The sequence below is a fragment of the Cnephaeus nilssonii genome (assembly GCF_951640355.1).
Source record: "Cnephaeus nilssonii genome assembly, chromosome: 23".
In the NCBI taxonomy this organism is placed as follows: domain Eukaryota; kingdom Metazoa; phylum Chordata; class Mammalia; order Chiroptera; family Vespertilionidae; genus Cnephaeus; species Cnephaeus nilssonii.
The window spans coordinates 13,416,332-13,443,502 of NC_137094.1; the positions used below are offsets into that span (position 1 = coordinate 13,416,332).

Genomic DNA, 27,171 nt, shown 5'->3' on the forward strand with positions numbered 1-27,171 from the left:
CTGCAGGGTGAGGGTGACAGAAGTGGGACCAGTTACCCCAGCACCACCTCTTCACTCTAGTCACCCAGACATCACAGAAGCAGGAAGAGGAAGGCTGCGGCAGCCTCCCGGGTCTGCGGAAGGTAGATCAGGGTGGAATCTTCAGTTCCATAGCCTACGTAATACATTCACGTTGCTAGGAAACCTTACCAATGTTATTACTTTCAAACAAAATAAAGTAATGGAAGGACACCTTGATTGCTCAAGTATGATCTGCTTACCTCACTTGCAATTTCCTGTTGGCATCAGGAACTACTGGGACTCACCTTAGCTTTTCACAGCAGACTGGATAGCATCTTTCTGGAATAACTGGTATGATGGCCCAACGACACAAATCACCTGGCAAGAATAAGGAAAAGGTGTGAAAGCTAGATAACACATTAAAGACTTTTAATATATATATATATTTTATTGATTTTTTTACAGAGAGGAAGGGAAAGGGATAGAGAGTTAGAAACTTCGATGAGAGAGAAACATCGATCAGCTGCATCCTGCACACTCCGCACTGGGGATGTGCCTGCAACCAAGGTACATGCCCTTGACCAGAATCGAACCTGGGACCCTTGAGTCCGCAGGCTGACGCTCTATCTACTGAGCCAAACCGGTTAAGGCACATTAAGGACTTTTTTAAAAGGATTTTTATTGATTTCAGAGAGGAAGGGAGAGAGAGAGAGAGACAACATCCATGATGAGAGAGAATCATGGATCGGCTGCCTCCTGCATGCCCCCACTGGGGATCAAGCCTGCAACCCGGGCATGTGCCCTGACCTGGAATCAAATGGTGACCTCCTGCTTCATAGGTGGAGGCACAATCGCTGGGCCGTGCTGGCCAGGCAGAACTTTTTAAATTCCTAACTAAATATGCCTGTGTCATCAAAATATTGGTCAATCCACACAAGAATGCTGGAGCCAAATCCTTTTCCTTCCCTTTAGAATGTCAAAATCCACATTCCATTCAAATGTAAAAGATAAAGAAGAGGGAGGTGTAAAAATAAACATTCCCTTCCGCCCTGGCTGGTGTTGCTCAATGGATAGAGTGCCGGCCTGCAGATTAAAGGGTCCCAGGTTCGATTCCAGTCATGGGCATGTGCCCAGGTTGTGGGCTCGATCCCCAGTGGGGGGCATGCAGGAGGCAGCTGATCCATGATTCTCGCTCCTCATTGATGTTTCTATCTTCCTCTCCCTTCCTCCCTGAAATCAAAAAAAAAATACTTTAAAAAAGCAATTTAAAAATAAAAACATAAAACAACATTCCCTCCCAACCTTTGCCCTTAGACTCCTACTTACTCTCCTACAATGTAATCATTTTGGGGTGTCTTTCTAAACATATTTCGTGCATATGCAAGGAAACATATATGTGTGTTATACACACACACACTCCCAAACCTGGTGTTTTGCATTTAATAGTACATCTTGGAGGTTAATTCATATTGACACGTAAAGAACTTCCTCATTCTTTTGACTGGTGGTATAGTACAACATTGTATGGTTAATTGTATGTAGAGTCAGACCTCCGTACCCACAGGTTCTACTCCCTCGGATTCAACCAATCAAGGATTAAAAACACTTGAAAAATAAGTATTTTAATACTTTTTACTGACTGAACGTGTACATTTTCTCTGGTGATTATTCCTTAAACAATACAGTGTAACAACTATTTACATAGCATTGGATTAGGTATGTTAAGTAATCTGGAGATGAGTTGAAGTATACAGGAGGATCATGTAGGTTATATGCAAATACTACACCATTTTATATATGGGGCTTGAGTATACAGTATTCAATCACTCAGGATACTGAGGGATGGCTGTGCCATCATTTATTGGTTTGTTTTTAGTTTACTGAGGTTTATGCCCCGGGTATGAACTGCTACATTATAGACTTAAAAACAACAACTAGGACCATTAATACTATTATCACACTAAAGAAATGAACAACTTCTTAATATTGCCAAGTACCCAAGCAATTAAATGATCTCCTGTCGATTTTGTTAAAAACTTGGACCATTTGATCACAATAAGGTCAGTACATTGCAATTGGTTGGTAGGTCGTTTAAGTCCCTTTTCATATATAGGTCCCCCCTCTTTTATCCCCCCGCCCCCGCCCGCCTGGCATTTTATTTATTAAAGAACCTGTAGAGGCCCTGACCGGTTCAGCCTGCGGACTGAAGGGTCCCAGGTTCGATTCCGGTCAAGGGCATGTACCTTGGTTGCGGGCACATCCCCAGTGGGAGGTGTGCAGGAGGCAGCTGATCGATGTTGCTCTCTCATCGATGTTTTTCTCTCTCTCCCTCTCCCTTCCTCTCTGTGGAAAATCAATAAAATATATATTTTAAAAAAAGAACCTATAGAGGTCCCCACAGTCAGGATCTTGCTGACAGCATCCCTGTGGTTAGTTTAACATGATCCCCTGTCCTGTTTCCTACACGTTAGCAGCTGGATCCGGGGCTTGATCAGATGTGTGCGTGTGTATGTATGTGTGTGTACATGCGTGTGTGTGTACATGCGCGCGTGTGTGTGTGTGCATGTGTGTGTGCGCGTGTTCTTTCATTATGAGTCACACCATGTCTGGTTATCTTCCTTTTTGTAACTTCAGTCAAAGTCTCTTTTCTAAGAGAGAAGTAACTAATGTTGAAACCAGAACTGTCCCTCAGGGAGAGGCTGTGGGAGGCGGGACAGTCCTCCGGCGAGAGGAAGGGTCGCACCAGAACCGTTCCGGTAACGCTCGGTCCCGGTTCTCTCACGTGCGGGCCCCACGCGCGCGGTTTCCTGCGGCCTCTTGCCCGGGAGGCAGCCCAGGGCTGCGGGGAGCACTCGCTTCCCACACCGGGACTTGGCGCGCGGCCCTTACCGGCGCCCCGGGTCCCGTGACCGGCCTTCTCGGAAGCGCTAGAGCGGCGCTGGGGGTGGCGACGTTTCCTTCCTCTCCCCACTTTCTCCGGGCGGGGCGGGGCGGGGCGGGGCGGGCCGGGGGCGGCGGGACCGCAGGCACGGCTTCCCGCCGGTCGGACGCGTCCCCGCCCTCAGAACCCCGCGTCCCCGAGCGGCGGCGCCCGGCCCCGCGCGAGGGCCCACGAGCGCCGCGCACGCGGGTCACGTTCCTCGCCGGCCGGCAGGGGCGGGGCCTGGGCCGTCGGGGGCGGGGCCTAGGGGCTCGGGGCGGGGCCTAGGGGCTCGGGGCGGGGCCTAGGGGCTCGGGGCGGGGCCTAGGGGCTCGGGGGCGGGGCCTAGGGACTCCGCCCTGTTCTCCCTCAGCTCCGCCGCGCCGCCCGCCGCCCGCCCACTCCAGCCGGGCCGCCGCCGCCGCCGCCTCGGAGGATCCGGGAGCGGGAGCGACAGTCGGGAGCCGGTCGCGAGCCGCCGCCGCCGCCGCCATGGGGAACCGCGTTGCGCGGGAAGACTTCGAGTGGGTCTACACCGACCAGCCCCACGCCGACCGGCGCCGGGAGATCCTGGGTGAGGTCCGGGCCCGCGCCCCGTTATGTGCGTGCGCGGCCTCCCGCCGCCGGGGCGCGCTCTCCCAGCGCGGGCCCTGCACGCCCGTGGGCGCCCCAGGCCCGTTACGAGCCGGCCCCCTCCGCGTCCCACCGCCGCCCGGCCGCCCCGGAAAGGCCCTCGAGGCCTCTGGCCGGCGCTCCGGGCTCGGCCCGGCGGAGGGGGGAGGGGGCGGTGCCCGCGCGCCCGCCGCGCCGGCCCTTCCTCGGGGAGGCGCAGGCATCCGGCTGGCGCGAGGGTGTGGGGAGCCGGTCCCCCGGCCAGATCGCCCTTGGGGGGGGGGGCATCCTCCCCTTTGGAGACCCCCGTGCCCCGGTGGGCGCCCTTGCTTCCTCTTCCCCTCCCCCCCGGGGCCGGGGCGCGGCGGACCGCGAAGGCGTGCGGGGCAGGGCGCGGTCCGGGAGCTTCGGGGGTCCACGCACCGGCGATCGGGCGAGGGCGCCGCCGCCCTGTCCCCGGGGAGGGGCCGGGACCCGACCGGAGTGACCCCTGGGGCTTCCCGGATGGGGCCCGCGTCCCGTGCGCTCACGCTCGTGGTCTCATTGATCTCACAACTGGCCTGCGACACACGGGCAGATTGTTATTTTCCATCCGTCCGGGCTCTGGGCACCTAGAGACTGAACCACGGAGGACGTGCCAGGATCCGCCGGCGGGTCCCCTGGGCGCCGATTCAGGCCTCTGCACCCGCTGGCGAGGCCTAGTTGTCGCTCTAGAGGTGCGGGCGCTCAGCTCCTTGGAGCTTCTGAATTATCCAGAGAATTCGCTTCTCTCTCAGTTAGTTCCTCTTAACCATGTGCTAGGCATTGGGTTGACTCTTTTACAAACGTTACCCAACTTAATCCTCCCAGTAAAGGTCAGTGATCGCTCTTTTGAAGGCGAGCAAAGAGGGAGTAAATGTTAGAGGGGGGTTCTGTTCTGGGTTAGATGGCCTCCAAAGCGGATGCCTCTAACGTCCTTGCTGTTACTCCAAAAATCAGGAAACGAATGGGTGGTCATTTGAATTAGAGGAATTCTTTCTCGTACATTGTATTTTCCTAGTGTGTCTTCTCAGCATCCATTTGAAATCAAACAGCAAGCCCCTGATATTTGCTGGGGGAATCCAAAGTTAGGAATGTCATGTTTTTACAGAAAGGAGTTAGTGGATCCTTTTGAAATTAATTTTTAAAAATTGAATTAGTAAATTGGGAGCTTGAACCTTTACAGTCGCTATTAAAGGTAGACTTTTTGTTGTTCATCCTCACTGGAGGGTATATTTTCCATGATTTTAGAGAGAATGGAAGGGAAGGGAGGAGAGGGAGAGAGAAACATCAATGAGAGAGACCCACATCAATTGGTTGCCTCCTGGGGCAGGGAACCTGCAACAACTCAGGTACGTGCCCTTAACCACAATCAACCCAGAACCCTGGGTTCCTGGGCCGACGATCTAACCACTGAGCAACACCAGCCGAAACAAAGGTAGACTCTTAAGAGAGTTTCTTGGATGCTTTCTTTTTGTTTATTTATTTATTTTTAATCCTCACAGAGGATATGCTTTTATTTGGAGAGAAAGGAAGAGGGAAAACATCAATGTTTTGAAACATCCATCAGTTGCTTCCCGTATATGCCCCCACTGGGGATGGAACCTGAAACCTTTTGGTGTATGGGGTGATGCTCCAAGCAGTTGAGCCACTGGGCCAGGGCTTGGATGCGTTCTTTTTAATTACAGGGTGTATTTTGCAAGTCACACATAAGAGATATGCCTTATCAACACATTGCCTAAGAATAATCAGGTATCCACCTGGGGAAAATCAACTCCTGAATATGGATCTTAGCTACTTAATATTCAGAAAATCAGTGAAGTAAAAAAGTGCTTATTGATGCTTATCTCAACACTGAGCCTTTTTCCCCACACATTATCACTGAACCAGTTCACTTGGAAAGATAAAAGACTATGTATTGCTCAATGAAAATATGATTATCTCCCCAGCAGGTGTAAATACTGCTCCGTGTTCCATTTCGGGGGTGGAGTATCAGGAAAGATAAGAATCTGGAGATTTGTTTATCTTAAACGTAAATGATAAGAGATATTTCTGAAATTTGTCAGGTTTTGGGGGGAGGGAAGCATGAGGAAGCATAAATATGTTGTTTAACAACCAACAACACTAAATTTACATTTAGAGTTATATTAAAAGTAATATTAAAAGGCATCTGTGACTTCACTTGTAAGTGGAATCTAAAGAACAAAAGAAACTAATGAACAAAATAGGGCCAGAGGTATGGATGCAGGGAATGGAATAACAGACCTCAGAGGGGACAGGGGTGCTGAGGGGGAGGGGACAGGAAGAGATAAACTAAAGAACATATGTGCATATACATAAATAAGAGGACCGAGGTGGGGTGGAGTTGGGGGGGGGGGGCAAGAAGGGAGAAGATGGGAGACATCTGTATACTGTCAACAATAAATAAATGAGTTTTAGAAAAAGGCATCTATGTGAAATTAATGAGGGCTTGGGATTAGACCTTACTTGTAGATCAAATAATAAGCCACAAGAAATGCTCCTTTGACGGTTATACTTCACAGGGAAATAGTATTTTTTAACAGCTTTAAGATCTAATTCACCAACTTTAAGTCACCCATTCAAGTGCACAGTTCAGTGTTGTTTAGTGTATTCAGAGTTACGTAACTATTTCAATTTTTAGGACTTTGTTGTCACCCCCAAAGGAAACCCTCCACTCCTTCAGTTCTTGGCCCCACTTTCAACTCTCAGTACTCAGCAACCACTGATCTACTTTCTCTGTCTCTAGATTTGCCTGTTCGGGACATTTCTTGTAAGTGAAGTCATACAATCCTGGTCTTTTTGTCATGGACTTCTTTGCTTGGCCTAATGTTGTAGCATGTATGGGCACTCCATTCCTTCTTGGGGTCGTAGAGTATTCACTGGTATGGCTATACCACAGTCACTTATCCATTCATCGTTTGGTAGGCTTTTGGGTTGTCTTCACCCTTTGACTGTTATGACCAATGCTGCTGTGAACATTCACATAACCCGTTTCATTTCTCTTTTAAGAGTGGAATTGCTGGGTCCTTGGTAACTTGATGTTTAACATTTTGAGGAACTGCCAAACTGTTTTCGAAACTGGCAGCATTGTATATGGTTACCAGCCGTGTGTGCGGGTTCAATTTCCCCACATCCTTGTTACTGCCTGTCTTCGGTATTACAGCCATTCTAGTGGGTTTGAAGTGGTATCTCGTTTTGGTTTCAATTTGCATTTTTCTAATGACTAATAAATGCCGAGTATCTTTCTTGGGCTTATTGGCCATTTGTATATCTGCTTTGGAAAACCGTTCAGATTCTTTGTCCATTTTTAATTGGGTCAGTAGCTGTAAGAGTTTTAAGAGGCCTTTAGGTCGTCTAAATACTTACAAGATATATGATTTGCAAACATTTCTTCCTGTTCTGTGGGTTGTCTTTTACTTTACTGATAGTATCGTTGGCAACATAAAAGTTTTTGATGCAGTCCAGTTTATCCATTTTTTTTCTTTTGTCCTTACTTACGTTTTTGATGTAGTATCCAAGAAATAAAGAATATTAAGATTTACTTTTTTTCTTTTTAAAAAAATTTTCATTTAAAGTTGACATTCAATATTATATTAGTTTCAAATGTACAGCACAGTGGTTTGGCATTTATATAACTTACTACTTCTGTTTTCTTATGAGTTTTATAGTTTTCTTGCATTTAGACCCATGTTCCGCTTTGGGTTAATTGGTATAAGGGAGAGTCCAACTTTATTATTTCGTTGAAAAGAATGTTCTTTCCTCATTTACTTACATTGGCACCCTTGTAGTATTGATTTTTATGTACTATTACACTTTGCAAAAATTTGGTACAGAACTACTTGGAGCAAGTTGATTTGTCTGTCTGAGAAAACTGTGCATATAAGTTTCAGGATTTTAGAGTGCCTATGAAATGTGTATTGTTTTCTATCCTTTGTTAGCTGTGTCATTTTGATTGTTTTATATAAGGTAAAAATGCTGGAGCTCTGTCTAAACAGAAATAACACATCTTAATACAAAAGAGTTGTTACTTATCCATCAGTTAACTGAAGTTGTTATTCTACTGTGGGAGAATTGCTCCAAAAGTGCTTATATTTTAATGAATGGCTTATTTAAACTCTTCATTTACACCAGGAAAATTCGTTTTAGACTAATTCACTTTTAGGCTTGTAGGATTACTCTCTTGGGTGTCTATTGCCTACAAAATTCTTAACATTGGCTAAAATGAACTACTACCAACAAAGATCAGAGGAGAGAGACTGGAGACAGAAAAGGGGAGAGGAGAGAAAGGACGAGTTAACTAACACTTGAACTAATACTACCCTTACTTCTTTATATAAAACTAGACTTAAATGAAAACATACATCTTGCATTTTAAGCTTTTATTGTATTCTTCATTTCACATTTAAAGAAAAGAGGATGAAGTTACTCTTTCCCCTTCTTTATATTTTCAAGAACATTCTGCCCGGCCAGTGTGGCTCAATGGTTGAGTGCTGACCTGTGAACCAGGGGGTCACGGTTCGATTCCCAGTCAGGGCACATGCCTGGGTTTCAGGCTGGATCCCCAGTAGGGGGCGTGCAGTAAGCAGCCGATGAAGAACACTGAATGACTTACCCCAAGAAAGAGCTCCTTTGGAACTTTTGCCTTCCTGGGCCCAACACACCGGGCAACACATGTAAAACCAGAGACATTCCTTCTCCCTGGCTGGTGGGAGCCAGAGAAGAATCTGCCTCTGCTGTTAGGAACACTTTCCTACGTATGTAATATATTGCCAGACACACAGACTAGATTTGTCAGGCTATGGCTTTAACTTAGTAAACCTTACACGTTCACTGTACAAAGAATTGTTAGGGGTGAAGAGGTAATTGGACAACATGAAATCTTTACTCCTCTGTGACTGTCTTTTTGTTAACGTGGAGAGTCTACGTTTTGAGGCTAATTTTCCTACATAAATTCTCAATTTGTTGTGACATGGTATTTAGTAACCTTCCTCTTAGAATCTACTCCTTCCTGAGGAGATCAAGTCTCTAATAGGGCATGTAATGATTGGGGGGGGGGGGGGAGATTAGTGTGCTACTTTAATTGTTGATTTAATTATTATTGTAGAACTATGCTTTTCTAAGTTCCTAATTTTTGTTTTTTCTTTACAGCTAAGTATCCAGAGATAAAATCCTTGATGAAGCCTGATCGCAACTTGATATGGATTGTCATTATGATGGTTCTCACACAGTTGGCTGCACTTTACTTAGTGAAGGACTTGGACTGGAAATGGGTCATATTTTGGGCATATGCCTTTGGCAGCTGCATTAACCATTCAATGACTCTGGCCATTCACGAAGTTTCCCACAATAGTGCCTTTGGCCACTACAAAGCCATGTGGAACCGCTGGTTTGGGATGTTTGCCAATCTTCCTATCGGTGTGCCATATTCCATTTCCTTTAAGCGGTACCACATGGATCATCACCGCTACCTCGGAGCCGATGGCATCGACGTGGATATTCCCACCGATTTTGAAGGCTGGTTCTTCTGTACCACTTTCAGGAAGTTCATCTGGGTTATTCTTCAGCCTCTCTTCTATGCTTTCCGACCTCTGTTCATCAATCCCAAGCCAATCACTTACCTGGAAATCATCAATACTGTGGTCCAGCTCACATTTGACGTGATCGTTTACTACGTTTTGGGAGTTAAATCTTTAGTCTACATGTTGGCAGCCTCCTTACTTGGTCTAGGTTTGCATCCGATCTCTGGACATTTTATAGCTGAACATTACATGTTCTTAAAGGGACATGAAACTTACTCGTACTATGGGCCTCTGAATTTACTTACCTTCAATGTGGGTTACCATAATGAACACCACGACTTCCCCAACATTCCCGGAAAAAACCTCCCACTGGTAAGTAAGGGATATCACACATATACTAATTTCTGATGGCTGTGTGATCAAAATTAGTCTCAACTTGCTTGTTTTAAAAGGGATCTAGTATGTTTCACAGTGAGCTTCTCAGTCTGCCAGCCTGATTGCAGAGTTCACACTCCGGGATCCGGAGCCCAGTGGGAACACTTAGGGTTGAGAAGTGCTGGGGGATCGCACAGTCTGCTACCTGCAAAGTAATTCAGAAATGGGAAGGGAGACCCCTCTGTACCGGAAGCACAGTTCACAGGACCTTCATCACGGCTCACCTGCAGAGGCTAACTAAGACCTACGTGTTGGTTTGTTGTGGAAGACAGATTCCCGCATAATTGATGTGCAGAATAGATGGACTCACTTTCCTGAACTGCTGACTCCCAAGGCAGGGCCATCTGTTTCGATCACAGTAGACTTTTAGTGTATCGTTTGTGGAGTAAATGAAAGAAACTTGGACCCTTACCTTTTCATCCCCTCCCAAGGGCCACCTTCCTAACTTCAGGTGTCTTTCTGGTAAATTCTCTTAGACTTTCCATCCTCAAAATGGGGAGTCTTTACAGTTGTTATAAAAACTGTTTCCATAAATCTAAAAAAAAGAAAGAAGTACATACGTATGAAATGTAATAATAGTTTTTCTTGATTTTTTTAAATCGATATAAGCCAGATATTTTATGCTATTACTGCCTCCCAATCAAATTTTATAGATTTCCTTATAAAGTTTTTCATTGTTGGCTGTTTAAATATGTAACATTTGATTGGATTCCCAATTGAGGAAAGAAAAATCTAGAAAGGACATTGGGTCAGTGGGGAAATTCTGAATCTGGACTGTGTAATAGGTCATGTATTGATGTTAAATTCCTGGGGAATGAAATGGTACCATGATTTTGTGGGAAAATGTCCCTGTCCTCAGGAAATACATGTTGATTATGTAAGGGTGCAATATGAGGGGTAAGTTGAATGTCTGTAACTTACTTTCAAAGGTTCAGCAAAGAAAGCAAAGTATGTGGTGTATGTTATATATATATAGAGAGAGTGACTGTGACATAGTGTGAATGGGTGAAGAGCATATGGCTGTTTGTTTTACTATTCCATCAGCTTTTCTGTTAATCCTCACCCAAGGATATTTTTCCCATCAATTTATAGACAGAGTGGGAGGGAGGGGGAGAGACAGAGAGAGAAAAACATCAATGTGAGAGACATTGATTAGTTGCCCTCCCCCCCACGCCCCAATCTGGGCCCGGGATCAAGCCTGCAACCGAGGTACATGCCCTTGACCGGAATCGAACCCGGGACCCTTCAGTCTGTGGGCCGACACTATCCACTGAGCCAGACTGGCTAGGGCCCATCAGCTTTTCTGTAGTAAATCACAATAAAATGGGGAAACACACCACACGGCTGTCTGGAAGCAACTTTGAACCCGGTGTAACGTGACGCTCTGTGGTCATTGCGCACGTGCTGGCTGCATTGGCGTGTGGCCTTCGCCTCTTCCCCGAGTGGGCAAGCACATTTTACTTACTTTGTAAAAGGTTATGGAGAAAGCTGGTTGCCCTTTGAACAAGAGAACCTTTTCCAACATAAGCCACATACTTTTACTTGTTACTTTCTTTCCCGGACTGAAAACTTAGTTCAGTTCAAGTATTGACTTTAAGGCCATGGCCATGGATGTCTCATTTCCCCTGTATCTCACGTTGTCTCCGTACTCCTTAGCTAAACTCACAGACGTCCTTAGACTTCTCTAGTCCCCCTCCTGCTTTTTCTCTCAAGGCGTGTACACCAAGGCGTGTACACCAAGGATGGCCTTGTTCTGGTTTTCTACTCTTTTGGAAAGATGGTATTCTAGCTGTTAGGATACATTGCTTACCGCTGGCTCTGGCCTAAGTCCAGCTGGATTAGGATCCAGGTTTAGCTATGTGTGTGGTCTGCAGATATCCTTATTCATGGGAGAACTTTGGGAATGCTGAAGGGCTGTGTCCAGAGGTATCAGTCACTCTGTTTCCTCTGACTGACTGGCTGAGAATACCCTGTGGGAAGCTCTGACTTAATTGTTCCTTCAGAGTGGTACGTTCATCTGGTTCTCCACAACCAGAAAAGACTGTTACATTTCCCGAACTGAAGGAGTAATTTAAACGCGAACCGTCTTTTTCCTGCTGTCTGTTCACCACCTTGGCTTCTGCTGTGTTGTTCCCCTTTGGGAGTTACCAGGAGAGTTTTGTACCTTTTGATGAAGCCATGGAACCGGTGTGCTTCCTGTCACCCTGGCAGTGGTCACTTTCAAAAGACATTCTCACCTCGGGCTGGCCGAACCGCACGCTGGATAGGTGCCCATCTAATGGGCATGCCACAGTAATTGACTCCTATTGGCAGGCTCCCTGATGGCAGGGTCACGTGTTACCTTTGTATCCTACAATCCATGCGCATGTGCTTGAAAAACAACAAGTAATCTGTTGGTAAAGATTCCAGGGGCCAAACTTGACAAATAAACCAAATACGTAGTCCCTCAGGACTTGATAGGCAAACGTCAGTCAGCCCAGGGTCAAGCCTGTTTTACTGTTGAAACTGCTTAGAGTTCATGAAGCTGCTTCATTGATCGGAGAGGTTGCGGGGAGAAAGGTCACATGGTTTCTCGGTGTCTGTCACACGTCTGTCATCTTCAGGAGGCCTCGGGAGCCCCCATCACTCACCCTGCTGTGTTTTCTCCCTCCCAGGTGAGGAAGATAGCTGCCGAGTACTACGACAACCTGCCCCACTACAACTCCTGGATCAAAGTCCTCTATGACTTCGTGATGGATGATACAATCAGTCCCTATTCGAGAATGAAGCGGCATCAGAAAGGCAAGGTGGACCTGGACTGACCGTGGCCACAGCCAACGGAATTCCTCTCTGAAGCCTCCCCGCGGCCCACAGGTGGAATTCAGCGGTCAGCTGCCCGCATACAGTTTCACAGTGTGGCCCGCCTGGTATCAAGAAGCTAACCTGGCTCTCAGCAGACAGCCTGTCCGTGCAGTGTTCGGCTTTCCGCGCAGGAAACGTGTTCGTGTCTTGTTGTTGTTGAGGATGGCCTGTGACATTTTATAAGCAGATCATAAAGAGCTTTTACAAAGCTACTTCTCTATTATTTTCACTAGGAATCGTCACTTTATTATAACAGCTAATAGCCTGAGCAATTAGTCACAATAAATAGTATTTATCACATTTTTGTACTTGACTGTCTTTGTATGACGAGGCTCATCAGGGTGCTGGTGAGCTTCCTTTAAAATTTCGCCAGGAAAAACGAAAGTCCTGGGAATACCTTCCACTGCGAGCTGAATGTCTCGTTTTCAATGTTCACAGTGTGTGTGGAACCTAAATTAGACACTGCTGAGCCTGCACAGCCTATCAACAAAGTCCTTAATGAACCTCGTCTCCGACATGCCACTTCCCTTTTCAGGCGCACTGACTCTCAGGTGAGACGCAGCTCACTGTCGGTGTCCTGTCACTGCCGTGGAAACTGGCTGAGGCTGATGGGAGATAGTTGGTCTCAAGTGGCCAGTGTCATGGCTGGGAGGCTGTCAACCCTGCTGACCTGAAGCGTGTCACTTCAATTTAGTGTCATACGTGAACCATTTGCAAATAAGACATGGGATCAGAAAATCAATAGTCTATAATTTGTACGCAACACCAACCCTCAGGCATCCTTCATAGGAGCTATTATAAAATTCCAGTTTTTATCATTAGCCAGATGTGTTGGGTTTCCCCAGCTGAGGGGCCAGAGCCTCGTGCGCAGGACTGCAGACCTACTTCATTTTCCCCCCAAAGGACTCCGCTTTCCCTTCTGATCCTCCTGCTCCGGAAACATCCCCGTGTCTTAGAACTATCTGCTTTAAAAACCATTGCTTTAAAGTTTAAAGTGATAATAGAGCCAGCTTTACAGAACCAACTTGCCAATTGAGACACACGGCGCCAGTTGGGGAAAGTACCTGAGGCATCCCTGTGGCTTATTCGGTGCTAGATGTGAAAGGGACTGTGTTCTCCCCAAGCCCTCCAGGCCCCCTGCCTATAGGACTAGCCAGTGGCTCCAGCTGCCCGGCTGGTGGGCTCGATCCTGCAGTAGGGGGGCGTGCAGGAGGCAGCCGATCCATGATTCTCTCTCATCATTGATGTTTCTCTCTCTCCCTCTCCCTTCCTCTCTGAAATCAATAAAAATATACTTAAAAAAGCCCACGACATCATCAGCCTCTTCAGCCTCTTCTTTCTTTGTTCCACTCTCCCCTCAGCTGGGGCAGCAGTGGCCGAGGGGCAGGACCTCCCGCCTAGGGCAGGGCCACCATCCCCGGATGCAGATGCAGACAAGGCTCTGGAAGTTGGCCAGGACCTTGGCGCTGCTGCTTTAATGAGGGTACTGATCTTATCTCCCACGGCGTGCCTGTCACATCATCATACAAGATGAGACAGGCTATGGAGTGGGTGAGGACGAGTGATGGGCGGGCAGCTGCAGCTCATGGAGCACACCAGATGAAGTGAGGGCCTCGCCCCAACGTGGCCTTGGTACCTTAGCAGAAGCGGAGGAAAGGGCCAACCTGAAATTCTCATGTGAAACAATGTTTAAATCCAGAGCCAAAATGCATTCATTCATTCATTCATTCATTCATTCTACAGGCACTTGGCCAGGCATCGCTTTAGGCAGTGAGGATACAAAGACAAAACGTGGTCCCAAATGTAGGAGCTGATGTTCTGGCGCGGGGATATGCGTGGGATCGGAGTTCAGTAATAAAGAACCAACGCCTAAGACTGGAGAGTCTCCATGTGGCTGGAGCTGGGGGGGGGGGGGGCACACAGCTGCCCTCCTTGACCGGGTGTACGTGCACATTGTCACTTTAACCCACACTGGCCCTGTGGGGGAGACAGCCCCCCTGAAGAAAGGAGGCGTTTTGCAGAAATCAGCCTGAGGGCACACACTACCAGGGACTGAACGGCTGTGGGAGCCTGGATTCTATTGCCCGGCTGCCCTGGGAGGTCTGCCCGAAGAAGGTGATGCATCGTTCCTTGTCTCGTTGGGAAAGCCTCCGCGAAGCCTGTCATTGGAATGCAGTAAGGAGAGTCGGATGACTTAGGCCGGGAAGGCCTGGGAAAAAAAATCCCCTTTGAAACACAAGAGCACTAACAGCCTCTTGGAATGTTCGGCTCTGAGACAGGGCGAGGGTGAGTGGGGAGGCACCTGGCAAGGGAGGCTGAAGGGGTGTGGTGACACCAGGGACAGCCCGATGGGGACAAGGAGCAGGATCTGACGACAGGGATATGTAGGTCAGGTCACGCTGCAGGTGCTTTTTGGGTGGAAAATTAATGACAAGGTAGAGTCACATGACGAAAGGCGAGAGTCAGCTGAGAAAGGACAGCTTGGACTTTGCCAAGTTGCATCTGAACTGGCAGGCGGCTCAGGAGGCGAAGGTAGCTGCTGTCCTGGGCACGTGTGCGTTGGCACGTGGCCTGGAGCAAGGGGTTGAGGACAGTACCCTAGGGGTTCTCTAACCAGGCTGCAGAGGGGAATACTAGTATGAAGAGACAGTACCCCTCCTTGGAGCGGGGGCATACTCCTAGAATTTTCTTCTAAGGGCAGAAGCCTAAGAGATACAAGGAGCTTTCTATGGAGCCAAGCGGAGGCCGGGTTCCTGGGTACCCATCCTGGATCTGTAACCCTAGGGGAAGAGGCAGAGGGCAGCTCTGCCGGGAAGGCCCGGGCATTGACTCGCCAGCCACATTGGATTCTACTCCTTGTAGGTCAGCGACGGCTGGTCCGAGGAGGCCGCCACCATCGCCCTCCCTCAGGTCGCCAGCGAAGGCCCACAGGAAGGGTCCAGTAAGACCCAGAGTAACCTCTCACTTGTCAAAAAGGGAAAGGGGCCCTGGCCAGTGTGTTCAGTGGTTAGAGCATCGCCGGGGGGGGGGGGGGGGAGTGGCGCGGACCAAAGGGTTGCAGGTTCGATTCCTGGCCCTGGCCGGGGCATGTTCAGGAGGCAACCAATCCATGTGTCTCCCTTACATCAATGTTTCTCTTCCCCTCCCTCCTTCCCTTCCACTCTCTCTAATCGATGGGGGCCGGGGTAGGGGGAGACAAAAGAGAAAGGGCCTATTATTGGCCAGTTATTTTGGTTTAAGCCTCACATTCCCTCCCATTTAGTAGCTGAAGTGCTTGTTTTGTTTTGTTTTGTTTGGCACAAGGGAGAGTCTGGTTCCCTTCCCAACCTCAACAGCAATCTCCCATCTTAATTCTAACCAAACACCTGGACACCTGCTGTGCCTCCCGGCTGGGCCAGGAACATGCCAGAAGGCGAGTCCTTCCTGGTGGTGTCTCCAATACAAGCGCCCTGTCACCTTTCCACTGTTTGAGCAGATGCCGCTTCCCCGCTGACAGCAGGCGCCAGCCCCCGAGCTGTGGTCAGCGCCTGCGCAGTCCGCTTCATGCTTAGCCCTGCGAGCACGTCTAAGTCACGCTGTCTCCCTCCCTCCCAGAGCGGGGTCACCTACAGAGCCCCGGGCGCGCTTCCTTCCACCTCTGCTTTCCACGGGACTGCCCGCCAGGCCAAACGGGGGCCCACCACCCTCACAAATAACTGGGTGGCTCACCCCACTGCACCCCACTTTGACGCCTCTCAGAGTTGAAACGACGACTCCAGATTCTAGTTCAAACCCTTCCGCCCTCAGTTGTATAAAAGCAGTTTCTTCCTCCCTGATCCCTTCTCAACAATAAGCAGACGAGTAAAAGCAGGAGAAATCGCCAACAGTTACACCTGGATGACCAGCTCAATGAACTAAAGAGTTTTTTCCCTGTAAGAGCACTCGATTCTCTGGGCCTCAGCCCAGCCCTTCCCGGCCAGCAGCAGTTTGAAGTAGCTGTTTCCCCAGAGGCACAGGCCGGGGCTCAAGTCAAATCTCAAATCTTCCTTAGTCCTTGGGACCTGAGTTGGTTCCTAACCCCCTCCTGTTAGGGGATGCCCCCAGCTCTATGCGATGCCAGGCACCCCTGCGCTCTCGGCCTCCACGTGGCCACTTCCCCAGGTGGGCCCGGGGCCTCCCGCACGCTCGTCCCCCCGCTGACCCCTTCGGTACCGCCTCAGAGACCAGTGTGAACATGTACCGGGGAGAGGACTGCCATGTCCCAATCTAGCATCGTGAGCTCCTTGGAAAGCCCACAAGGTAAAGCAGGGAATGGTCGCCTCATTCAGAGGAGGAGGAACCCGAGAGTAAAGTTAGGTAACTGGCTGGGGTGGGCCAGCTTCATGTCTGCGGAGCGGCAGAACCGGAACGAGGCTTTCACGAGCTCCCTCCTGAGCCCCAGCCCTGGCCCCACACGGTGACAGCTCCTTCAGCTACCTCCCCCGAGGAACCTGCTGTTCGTGGGGAAATGAGGGCGTTGGGCCAGAGGACGGCGACTGGGAGGGTGTCCTTCCGTGGGGAGGGCTGGGCCCCGTCCACTCCCCAGCATCTCCCCGCAACCCAGGGAACATCCCAGAGACAGAGCTGGGGAGGCAAAGCGCTGTCTCAGCACCCCGCTCAGGCTCCTGGCTGCGTTTCCAGAGAAAACAGTGCCATCGCTCCAGACCTGTTCGGACCTGGCTGCCCCGAGGGTGGCCCTGGCTCTGGACAAGTTTGCCGAGAGAACTAATAACGTAAGCCAGGGGATAGGAAGAACCTGAACCTACATCACAGGTATCTTAAGAAGCCAAAGGACCCGGCCGGTGTGGCTCTGTGATTGAGCGCTGACCTATGAACCAGGAAGTCACAGTTCGATTCCAGCCCAGGGCACATGCCCGGGTTTCAGGCTTGATCCCCAGTGGGGGCGTGCAGGAGCCAGCCAATCAATGATTCTCTCTCATCATTGATGTTTCTTTCTCTCTCTCTCTCTCTCTCTCTCTCTGAAATCAATAAAAATATATTTAAAACAAAAACATATATATATTTTTTAAAGGAAGCCAAGTGATCTGCTGGGACTAAAGAACGATGTATACAGATGGACCTGCTCATTCCCAGAGAATACTAACTAACCTGGACACACTGAGGGCTCCTCCCTGGGGCCCGGCAGGGGCTAGTCTCTCCATGTGCGGTGTCCTCACCTGGGGATCATCCTTACGTTGCAGCCAAGACTCAAACAGGAAAGACTAACCTGTCGAAGTCACAGGCAAAACTCCAACTCCGGGTCTCAGTTCTCAGTCGTTCCTTAAAAAGGATTTACAAAGGACATTTCTCTGGAATTCAGAGCCCCCTTCCTCATTCGTCCAACACGTGGCATTTTTTGAAGAGAATACCCACCCAGGCTCTCTCTTCCAGACCCGTGGGCAGCAAGCCTGGCGCTGGCTCCCAGCAGGATGGGAGTGGAGGTTGGGGCAAGTGCAGCCAGGAACCTCCTCACGCTGTTTCCACGGGGAAAGGGCCCGCGAAGTGCTGCACGGGAAGGCAAACGCTGCCCTGCAGCCTGGAGCTCACATTTATCACCCAGCATTTTAAAGAGCTGGCGCGGTTCGGCCGGCATGGCTCCGTGGTTGAGCGTTGACCTCTGAACCAGGAGGTCACAGTTCGATTCCCGGTCGGGGCACATGCCCTGGTTGCAGGCTCCATCCTCAGTGGGGGATGTGTAGGAGGCAGCCGATCCATGATTCTCTCTCCTCATTGATGTTTCTCTCTCTCTCTTTCTCCCTTCCTTTTTTTTAAAAAATATATTTTATTGATTTTTTACAGAGAGGAAGAGAGAGGGATGATAGAGAAACATCGATCAGCTGCCTCTTGCACAACCCCAACTGGGGATGGGGCCGCAACCAAGGTATGTGCCCTTGACCGGAATTGAACCTGGGACCCTTCAGTCCGCAGGCCGACGCTCTGTCCACTGAGCCAAACAGGTTTCGGCCTTCCTTTTTGAAATCAGTAAAAATATATTTAAAAAGAAAGAAGAAGGAGCTGGCTCAGAAGCCTATGGCTTCCCAACTCTGCAAAGCCCAGTTTGGATCATCCAACGGCCGTTGTGGGAAGAGCAGACACGGCGGGGGCCCAGTTTGCTCCCTCCTCCTCTGGGCGACTGTGAACCCAGCGGCCAGGCCCAGGACGGAGCACGGCCTGTGAGGGGGTGCTGGGAAGGGATCCCCCATTGGAGGAAGTCGCATCACCTCCAGACATCTCAGAGCGGCAACCGGGCAGAGACACAGGATGTTAGTGCCTGTGGGCCTGGAGCCACGGATCACTTCTCAGTCCCAGGACAGGCCCTGTCGCTGCCTGGGTGTGGGTGGCCACGGTGACCACGGCCACTGGGAACATCAAGGTGTTGGGATTGATCATTGGACAAAGGATGCGTCACAAAGCTGAAGGATACGTCCCAATGGTGCCAAACCATAGCAGGGTGTGCTCGCTGCCCAAACGGTTGTCTGCGTTTTTTTGGAAAATTTTTTTTAAATGGTGGTAAGATACACAACATAAAATTTGCCATCGTGCATTTCGGTAGCGTTAACCACATCCACGTTGTACAACCCATCTCCAGGACCTCAAAACTGAAAGTCCAGACGCACTTCTCCTTCCTTCCCACCCCTGGCCACCGCTCTCTGTGTCTAGGACTTTATGACTCGATTGTTTTGTTGAAGTCAGCAAAACACTTAACTTTGCATGGCAATGCGCACAGCACACATTCCACAGGAGGCTGCTCGCCCTGGGGACGCCGAGGCAGGTGAGTCAGAGAGCCACACCCGCCTGCCCGAGGCCAGGGCCACTCCCAGCTCCCCGAGCCCTGCCCCTCGCAGCTCACCCTGTCTCCCAGGCCTCACCCCCCCTGCCAGCGCCATAGCCCCTGCGCCAGGCCTGAGGCCCGGCAGTCCTTTGTGCTCCCATTACTGGCCACCACCAAGCGGTATCAGTGGTTGACTGTCAACCTATGAACTAGGAGGTCACAGTTTGATTCCCGGTCAGGGCACATGCCCGGGTTGCAGGCTCGATCCCCAGTGTGGGCGGTGCAGGAGGCAGCCGATCCATGATTCTCTCTCATCATGGATGCTTATCTCTCTCTCCCTCTCTGAAATCAATAAAAATATATTTAAAAAAAAGCTGATCCTGGTCCTTACGCATCTGCACTCAGGGTGGCTGTGCTGGGCTGGTGTGGTGCTCTAGGCACCTGGTCTGAATAGACAAGACACTGTTGCAGGACTGGAATGGCCACGTGAAACAGGGTTTCCAAAACTCAGCTTCCTGTGAACGTGTGTGTGGACGCGCCAGGTGGTAGAGGGGCAGAGGTCGGCGTTGGGAGCGTGACAGAGGGAGGAGGAGGGGGAGGGGCCTCTCATCTCCTCTCCCCAGGGCCTGGCCTCCCACACGACTCGCATACGTGCGTGTCAGCACACACACACACACACACACACACACACACACACACACACACACACACGATCTCCGGGCCTGTGTTCTGCTCTCTGATCGTCCCTCCCAGGCCCTTGCTCCCGGCTCCCGGGGAGGAACCAGCCCTGCTGACCCCCCGAACGTAGATGTGAGGTAACTGTGAAAACCACCCAGTTTGTCATCGTTGCCATGGAGCCTGGGAAACTGATACATCCTGTTTTCCTGTTGTCCTATGTGGTCTTGCTCTACAAGAGGACCCCAACATAAGCTTCAGGGACAAAAACCACCTCAATCCATCTGAGCAGGGGAAGGCCTAAGAGGCAAATGTTGGGAAATGTTTAGTGATGGTCTTTTCTTTTTCTTTTTAATCCTTATTGGAGGATATTTTTTCCATTGATTTTTTTTTAGACAGAGTAGAGGTGGGGAAGTGGGGGAGAGAGAGAGAGAGAGAGAGAGAGAGAGAGAGAGAGAGAGAGAGAGAGAGAAACATCGATGTGAGAGAGACACATCAATTGGTTGCCTCCCCACTGGGTCCTGGGATCAAGCCTGCAACCGAGGTCCATGTCCTTGACCGGAAATCAAACACGAGACCCTTCTGTCTGCGAGCCGACGCCCTCGCCACTGAAACCCCCGGCCAGGACAACATGGTGGTCTTTTATTTATTTATTTTTATTTTTTAAAAATATATTTTATTTTATTTTTTTTATTTTATTTTTTTTTATATATATTTTATTGATTTTTTACAGAGAGAAAGGGAGAGAGATAGAGAGTTAGAAACATCGATCAGCTGCCTCCTGCACACCTCCTACTGGGGATGTGCCCGCAACCAAGATACATGCCCTTGACCGGAATCGAACCCGGGACCTTTCAGTCCGCAGGCCGACGCTCTATCCACTGAGCCACACCGGTTTCGGCCACGGTCGTCTTTTAAAAGTGGGATTGTGGGTGACCACTTCCTCCCTATGAATTTCTATGAATTCCTTCAGCCACAGAACAGCACACTGAGCAGAACTCTGCACAAGGGTATTAAAACACCGCGCTGCCCTTCCTGTGCGACCCACAGCCAGCACGGGCGTCCTCTCTCCTTTCACGAGCCACCTGGTTTCTGCCCGGTGACTACGCTTGGCGTGTTCAACCCTAGACCTTTAAACTTCTCATCACTGTTCTTTGTTTCCTTAAAGAAGGGTTTTCAGTGGCTGAGACTTGCCCGACCCTGCCCCTCTCTTGCAGCAGGGCAATTTCCTCCCACGCTCTGTGGCCACTTTCTTCATCTGAAAATAGAGGCTAATAGTCTCACCTCCCTCCCCAGGGCTGTTGTGCAATCGAATGAATTAAAACGTGCGAAGGCAGGTGGCTCCGCACACAGACACTGGGAATGGCCTGTGGTGATGGCCTCAGCCTCCGGGCTGCAGACACGCGGACTGCTCTGCACACCCGACCCCACCCCCGCAGAGGTTCTGGGGCACCCCTCCCACAGGTGGAGCTGTGACAGGCGCAATGCAGGGACGCCCTGCCTGGAGGGCCTTCCCATACAGTGAGGAGGACAGATGTGTCCTTGTAAGACCACCCACCTGGCCTGTGACGAGGCTGGAACATGTGTGAGGGAGCTGCCGTCAACCAGGAAGAGGCTGACCAGGTGTCAGTATTTTTTCTTTTATCCTCACCCGAGTGTGTGTGTGTGTGTGTGTGTGTGTGTGTGTGTGTGTGTAAATATATTTTTATTTATTTCAGAGAGGAAAGGAGAGGGAGAGATAGAAACATCAATGATGAGAATCATTGATCGGCTGCCTCCTGCACGCCCCACACTGGGGATCAAGCCTGCCACCCAGGCATGTGTCCTGACCGGGAATCGAACCGTGACCTCCAGGTTCATAGTTCGATGCTCAACCACTGAGCCATGCCAGCCAGGCTGGGGATAAGTTTTTATTGTTTTTCTTTGGCGGGGGGGGGGGGGGGGGGCGGTTAGAGAGAGAGGAAGGGATATAGAGGAACTGGATGTGGGAGAGAAGCATCGATCAGTTGCCTCCCGTGTGCGCCCTGACTGGGATCAAACCCAGTCCTTTTGGAGTCCGGGATGTCACTCCAATGGAGCCACCTCGCCCGGGCAGGTGCCATTATTTTTCATGTGGTTCTGATGAAGGCTCTGTAGAACGTTCAGGGGCAGTGGCAAACTTGGGAGTAAATGTCCCTGTTTTCCTCCTTGGACTGATGGGCATTGAAGGCATGTAGCCCACGTGGGTCAGAGTAAGGAGCCGCTGGAGGAGGGCAGCCACGTGCACGTTACCCTACACCCTGACCTTGTAGAACGCGCGGAAGTCGCCCCGCAGGGGTCACTCTCACTTCCCTCCTGACCAGTCCATGGAAATAACCTGACCCACAGACCCACACAAGCGGCCCTCTAAGCCCTCACCCCACTTCCTCCGCACAGCACTCACCACTTGCAGGCTGACATGTGTGTCTACATGAGCATGTATGTTCGTGGATTCATGGACTCTGTGTCCTTCCCGCCGAGCCCCAGCAAAGGCCCGAGGGGTTGGGCTCAGAGCTGTACTCCTAGCAACAAGCACTGAGCTGGCTGACAGTTGCCAGTCGATAAATATTTGCTGACGGGAATACTGAACTCCCTCCTCCCACTTACATTACTGCCCTTCAGGCTGTAATGTCAAGTTACAAGTGGACTGCAAATTACCATATCTATTGTGCCCTAGTGCCAATGAAAAAATCATTAGCCTTGCCCTGGCCGGTTTGGCGGTGGATAGAGCATCAGCCTGCGGACTAAAGGGTCCCCGGTTCGATGCCAGCCAAGGGCACATGCCCAGGTTGTAAGCTGGATCTCCCTCCCCCTCTCCCCAGTGGGGGTTTTGCAGAAGGTAGCCCATCAATGATTCTCTCTCAGCATTGATGTTTCTATCTCTCTATCTCTCTCCCTTCCTCTCTGAAATCAATGAAAAAAATACAAAAAAAAACCCAAAACCATTAGCCTCATCTACCATAAACTTGGCTTGATTTTAATCTACCATCTGAACCTGTTACAGGCCCCAAGTAGAATCCTTCAAGGTTTAAGACCTAAAGTAATTCCAGGTTTTCCCTTTCCCATCAGCTGCATTACATGCTAATGGTAAGCAGTGGTAAGAAGGGCTCCTGGTATTTGTCCCTCATCCCCTTTGCTGCTAATCACACAGATGTCCTTGCCTAGGCCAAAGTACTGCCTTTCGACTTCAAACTGCCTCTCTCTAGCTCAGAAGAAGCAGGTAAAAAAATGCAGGAGCAGATTGGGGGGGGGGGGGGGGGGGAGACCCTGCAAGGTTCCAATGGAGTAAATTTTAACTTTAATGTGTGAACTCACCAAACTGCCAGCTGATTAGACTCGGCTGCAGGGGAAGAAAAAGAAGGATCCCTAGCCAGTTTGGCTCAGTGGATAGAGCGTCGGCCCTAAGGTCTAAACTCTAAAGGATCCTGGGTTCAATTCCGGTCAAGGGCAGTACCTTGGCTGCAGGCTCTGCCCCAGCCCGGGCCCTGGTCTGGGCGAGCACAGGAGACAACCAATCCATGTGTCTCCCTCACATCAGTGTTTCTCTGTCTCTTCCCCTCCCTTCCAGTCTCTCTAAAAATCAATGGAAGAATATCCTTGGCTGAGGATTAACAACAAAAAAAGGAGGGAGGAAGGCTGTGGAGACAAACGGCGTTGATTTGTTTGTTCTTTATCTGAAACAGCTCTCAACAGATTTCATCTTGGGCACCGATGTGACTACACACCTTCCCGGGGCGGGCTCCCTTCCCAGGAGTCAGGATGGCAGGAGGCCAAAGCTCACAGTCACAGCTCTGGCTTCTGCTCTGTGCTTGACTGAGGCTTTCCGCCGTCACAGAAATTTATCTCCATGATTTACAGCCTAATTACTCCTACCTCAGCCCATTATTTCAGTAGAAAGTTGTTTTCCCCAAAAGGAACCCTCAACTCTAAAAATGTTTTTATCCTGAAATATGTCAGAAATACAGGCAGGAGTATAGAATGTCTATGTGAAGTAGAAGAATCATAATAGAAACAGAAAAGGGAGGTACTGGTCAAAGGTACAAAGCCTGTCGTCACCAAGACTGTGACCTTGAGCAACGAGGCGGGTAGGGGGCACCGATCCCCTGCGTAGCTGAAAATCCACATACAACTTCTGACTCTCTGAAAACGTAACTACTAATCGCCTACTGTTGACCGAAAGCCTTACCAATAACATAAACGGTCTATTTACACATTTGTTATATGTATTACATACTGTATTCTTTTTTTAAAAAAATATATTTTATTGATTTTTTACAGAGAGGAAGGGAGAGGGACAGAGAGCTAGAAACATCGATGAGAGAGACATCGACCAGCTGCCTCCTGCACACCCCTACCAGGGATGTGCCCACAACCAATGTACATGCCCTTGACCGGAATCGAACCTGGGACCTTTCGGTCCGCAGGCCGACGCTCTATCCACTGAGCCAAACCGGTTTCGGCTTTTTTTTTTTAAATGGGGACATTTTCTCTTTTCCTCCGCTCATCCAAACACACACACACACACACACACACACACACCACTTCTACATACTGTATTCTTACGGGAAAGTAAGCTAGAGAAGAGCAAATGTTAAGAAAATCAGAAGGAAGAGTATTTGCAGTATTGATTGAACAAACCCATGTATAAGTGGAGCTGTGCGGTTCAAACCCGTGTTGTTCAAGGGTCAGTGGTAGTTAGAAATTAGCTAAGAGGATAGATCTTATGTCAAGTCTTTTATCACAAATAAAAACACTAATTAAGAGGGCAGCAGGAGACTTACCTTCAGTCTTAGTTTGAGCTCCCAGATGCCACTTGGCTGTGTGACCAAGGACAAGCTGCTTAACCTCTCTGAGCCTCAGTTTCCTCAAATATAAAATGAAGATTCTGTATGGCCAGTTGATATATTAATAAGATCATGTTAATAAGGTCACCTTCCTCTTCTTCCCCATCCCATGCCACCAGGGAATAACGACAAAGCCTGACATTCTGTGCTGAAGCACAGATGCTGCAAACCTGTGCCATGCAGGGTGTAAAGTTAAAGTGGGCACAGGTAAGTTCATTTTTTGTTTTTGTTTGTTTAATTCTCACCTGAGGACATGCTGAGAAAGAAGGGGGGGGGGGGTGGCGGGGAGAGAGAGAGAGAGAAAGAGAAACATCGATTGACTGCTTTCCGTATGTGCCCCAACCGGGGATCAAACCTGCAAGCCGGGCATGTGCCCTGACTGAGAATCGAACCGGCCACTGCAGGGTGATGCTCAACCAACTGAGCCACTCTGGCCAGGCAGTAAGTTCATTTTAAAAAAAATATATATATATTTTATTGATTTTTTTTTACAGAGAGGAAGGGAGAGGGAGCGAGAGTTAGAAACATCAATGAGAGAGAAACATCGATCAGCTGCCTCCTGCGCACTCCCTCCTGGGTATGTGCCCGCAAACGAGGTACATGCCCTTGACCAGAATCGAACCTGGGACCCTTCCATCCACAGGCCGACGCTCTATCCACTGAGCCAAACCGGTTAGGGCAATAAGTTCTTTTCTAATAAACGAATCTATGCTGGCCTACAAACTACAATCCCAAAAAGGAAGAGAGATTCTGAACATTCCGTCCACATCCAGTTTCTTAGAGCGCGGAGAACAAGAAGGACAACTGGAAAAAAGCCCACATGAAGCAGGTGCTCACAGTGTCTGCAGAATCAATCAGCTTTGACCCCCTTCTCAGGCAGGGCGTTTTCCTTACAAAACAGGTTTCCTTACATGCTGCAAGCAAGCAGCACTGCCCTCACCCAGTATCTCTCCACTTCCACAGCTTTCAGTTATTGCGAAACGCGTCCTTCCGTAATATTGATTCCAGGAAGTTCAAGCCAGTGGGACTTCCTGGAGTGTGAGAAGAAGAACCCCTTGTCCACTTACCGGCTCACAGCTAGCCGGTCAGCAGCGTGGGAGAGCGGGTTTTCCTGTCTGTGCAAAAGAAGAAGGTAATTAGAATTCCTGTTGTAATAAATATGTATAATCTCCTCTTAAAGCGTTTGTTCTAGAGAATGCTCGTGTAGGCCACGTTCTTAGAAACGCGTTCCTTCGAGCATTCTCAGTATTGCTGAAAGGGCTCCCGAAGTCACTCAGTACCAGCCCCACCTCCAAAGCCCCACCTCCAAAGCTTTGCTGGTTCCTCTTCAGGGAGCCATGACGTCGTCCCATTTTGGTAGATAGCTGGGGTGGAAACAACATCAAATCTCCATTAAATCTCCCCAATGTTTGGTTCTTATGGGACCCCATACTGGCCTCGGGCTATCTGAACAGTTTAACCCAAAAGTTGGCTATCAGACCAAACCATACGATTTATATCGACAATATGAATGGCAAAACTTAAAAAGAATCGAAGCAATCCCTGGATGCCCTATTTTCTGTTTGGCCATGTGGTAGATATAGTGGCTTTAAAGACCACGAGGACGAGGGAGCAAGCCTTTGCCATGTTTGGTATCTAAATACTAAACTGGGCTCATCCACGCATGCCTTGAGACAGTTACACGGATTTCCATTGTAGGGGAAACCGATGCGAATGCAATATTGAAAACCAGATTCTGATATAGCATCTAAAACGTGTAAGACCTTTGCTGACAAAGAAAAGAAAAAAAAGCCCAAACTGGAACAGGCAGCAAAGACTGCTAATACGAAGCCCGACCAGCGAGCACCACGTTCAGCGAACACCCTGGAAATGCAACTCCAGACCCTCAGGTCCCAGGTTACCCTCCAAACTCGACGTTATTCCTTAATAGTGAGGTGATGCTATCCGTGCTGTTTAACCAGTTCCCTGGTTTCAAGAAAGTGCCTTTGGTACCTGGGAGGCAGGATATTGCACTTGTTGAATTTGAAAACGGACAGGCTGGAGCTGCCAGGGATGCTTTACAAGGATTTAAGATCACACTGTCCTGTGCCGTGAAGATCACCCCCGGCGTGGCTCAGTAGATCGAGCGTTGGCCTGCAGACTGACGGGTCCCAGGTTCGATTCCAGTCAAGGGCACATGCCCGGGTTGCGGGCTCAATCCCCAGTGTGGGGCGTGCAGGAGGCAGCTGATCAATGATTGTCATCATTGATGTTTCTCTCTCTCTCCCTCTCCCTTCCTCTCTGAAATCAGTAAAATATATATATAGTGGCATTTCAAGCCAGAAGTGGGCCCTGTGTTGGGGGAGGCGGCACTCCTGGTAGTGGGAACACTGTGAGAAAAGGCTGAAGAATGTGGGGTTTCATGGCAACGGCAATAAATCCAGTTGGGGGAAGGGGGCGGGACAGGTGCCAAAGGAGGGTTGATGTCAGACTTAAAGT

The 27,171-nt window shown here is 49.6% G+C and overlaps 2 protein-coding genes and 1 pseudogene across 3 annotated transcripts in view; 2 read left to right on the forward strand and 1 right to left on the reverse strand.

The window, feature by feature from the left end:
- The window catches only part of TP53BP2 (tumor protein p53 binding protein 2), a 107,932-nt gene extending 107,578 nt beyond the window's left edge, over positions 1-354 (reverse strand). Inside the window, exon 1 of the mRNA XM_079763696.1 lies at positions 306-354. The gene's annotated coding sequence lies outside the window, so the exon portion shown is untranslated. The remainder of the gene's footprint in view (positions 1-305) is intronic.
- Positions 355-3,291: 2,937 nt separating this feature from the next.
- DEGS1 (delta 4-desaturase, sphingolipid 1) lies at positions 3,292-12,666 on the forward strand. The gene is made up of 3 exons (XM_079763585.1): positions 3,292-3,494; positions 8,720-9,462; positions 12,180-12,666. The coding sequence occupies exons 1-3, from the start codon at positions 3,413-3,415 to the stop codon at positions 12,324-12,326; spliced, it is 972 nt and encodes a 323-aa protein (XP_079619711.1). The 5' UTR covers positions 3,292-3,412; the 3' UTR covers positions 12,327-12,666.
- A 2,145-nt stretch (positions 12,667-14,811) lies between these two features.
- On the forward strand, positions 14,812-26,813 carry LOC307094721 (U2 small nuclear ribonucleoprotein B''-like; annotated as a pseudogene). Its single transcript has 3 exons — positions 14,812-14,898; positions 15,229-15,319; positions 26,054-26,813. The product of its transcript is annotated as a U2 small nuclear ribonucleoprotein B''-like (transcript).
- Positions 26,814-27,171: the final 358 nt, after the last annotated feature.

What these genes read in the sequence shown, in the direction of transcription:
- DEGS1 (XM_079763585.1), top strand. Translation starts at nt 3,413, where the DNA reads ATGGGGAACCGCGTTGCGCGGGAAGACTTCGAGTGGGTCTACACCGAC. An exon ending in CCGGCGCCGGGAGATCCTGG is followed by an intron (nt 3,495 to 8,719) that starts GTGAGGTCCGGG and finishes TTTTCTTTACAG; the next exon opens with CTAAGTATCCAGAGATAAAA. An exon ending in CCGGAAAAAACCTCCCACTG is followed by an intron (nt 9,463 to 12,179) that starts GTAAGTAAGGGA and finishes TCTCCCTCCCAG; the next exon opens with GTGAGGAAGATAGCTGCCGA.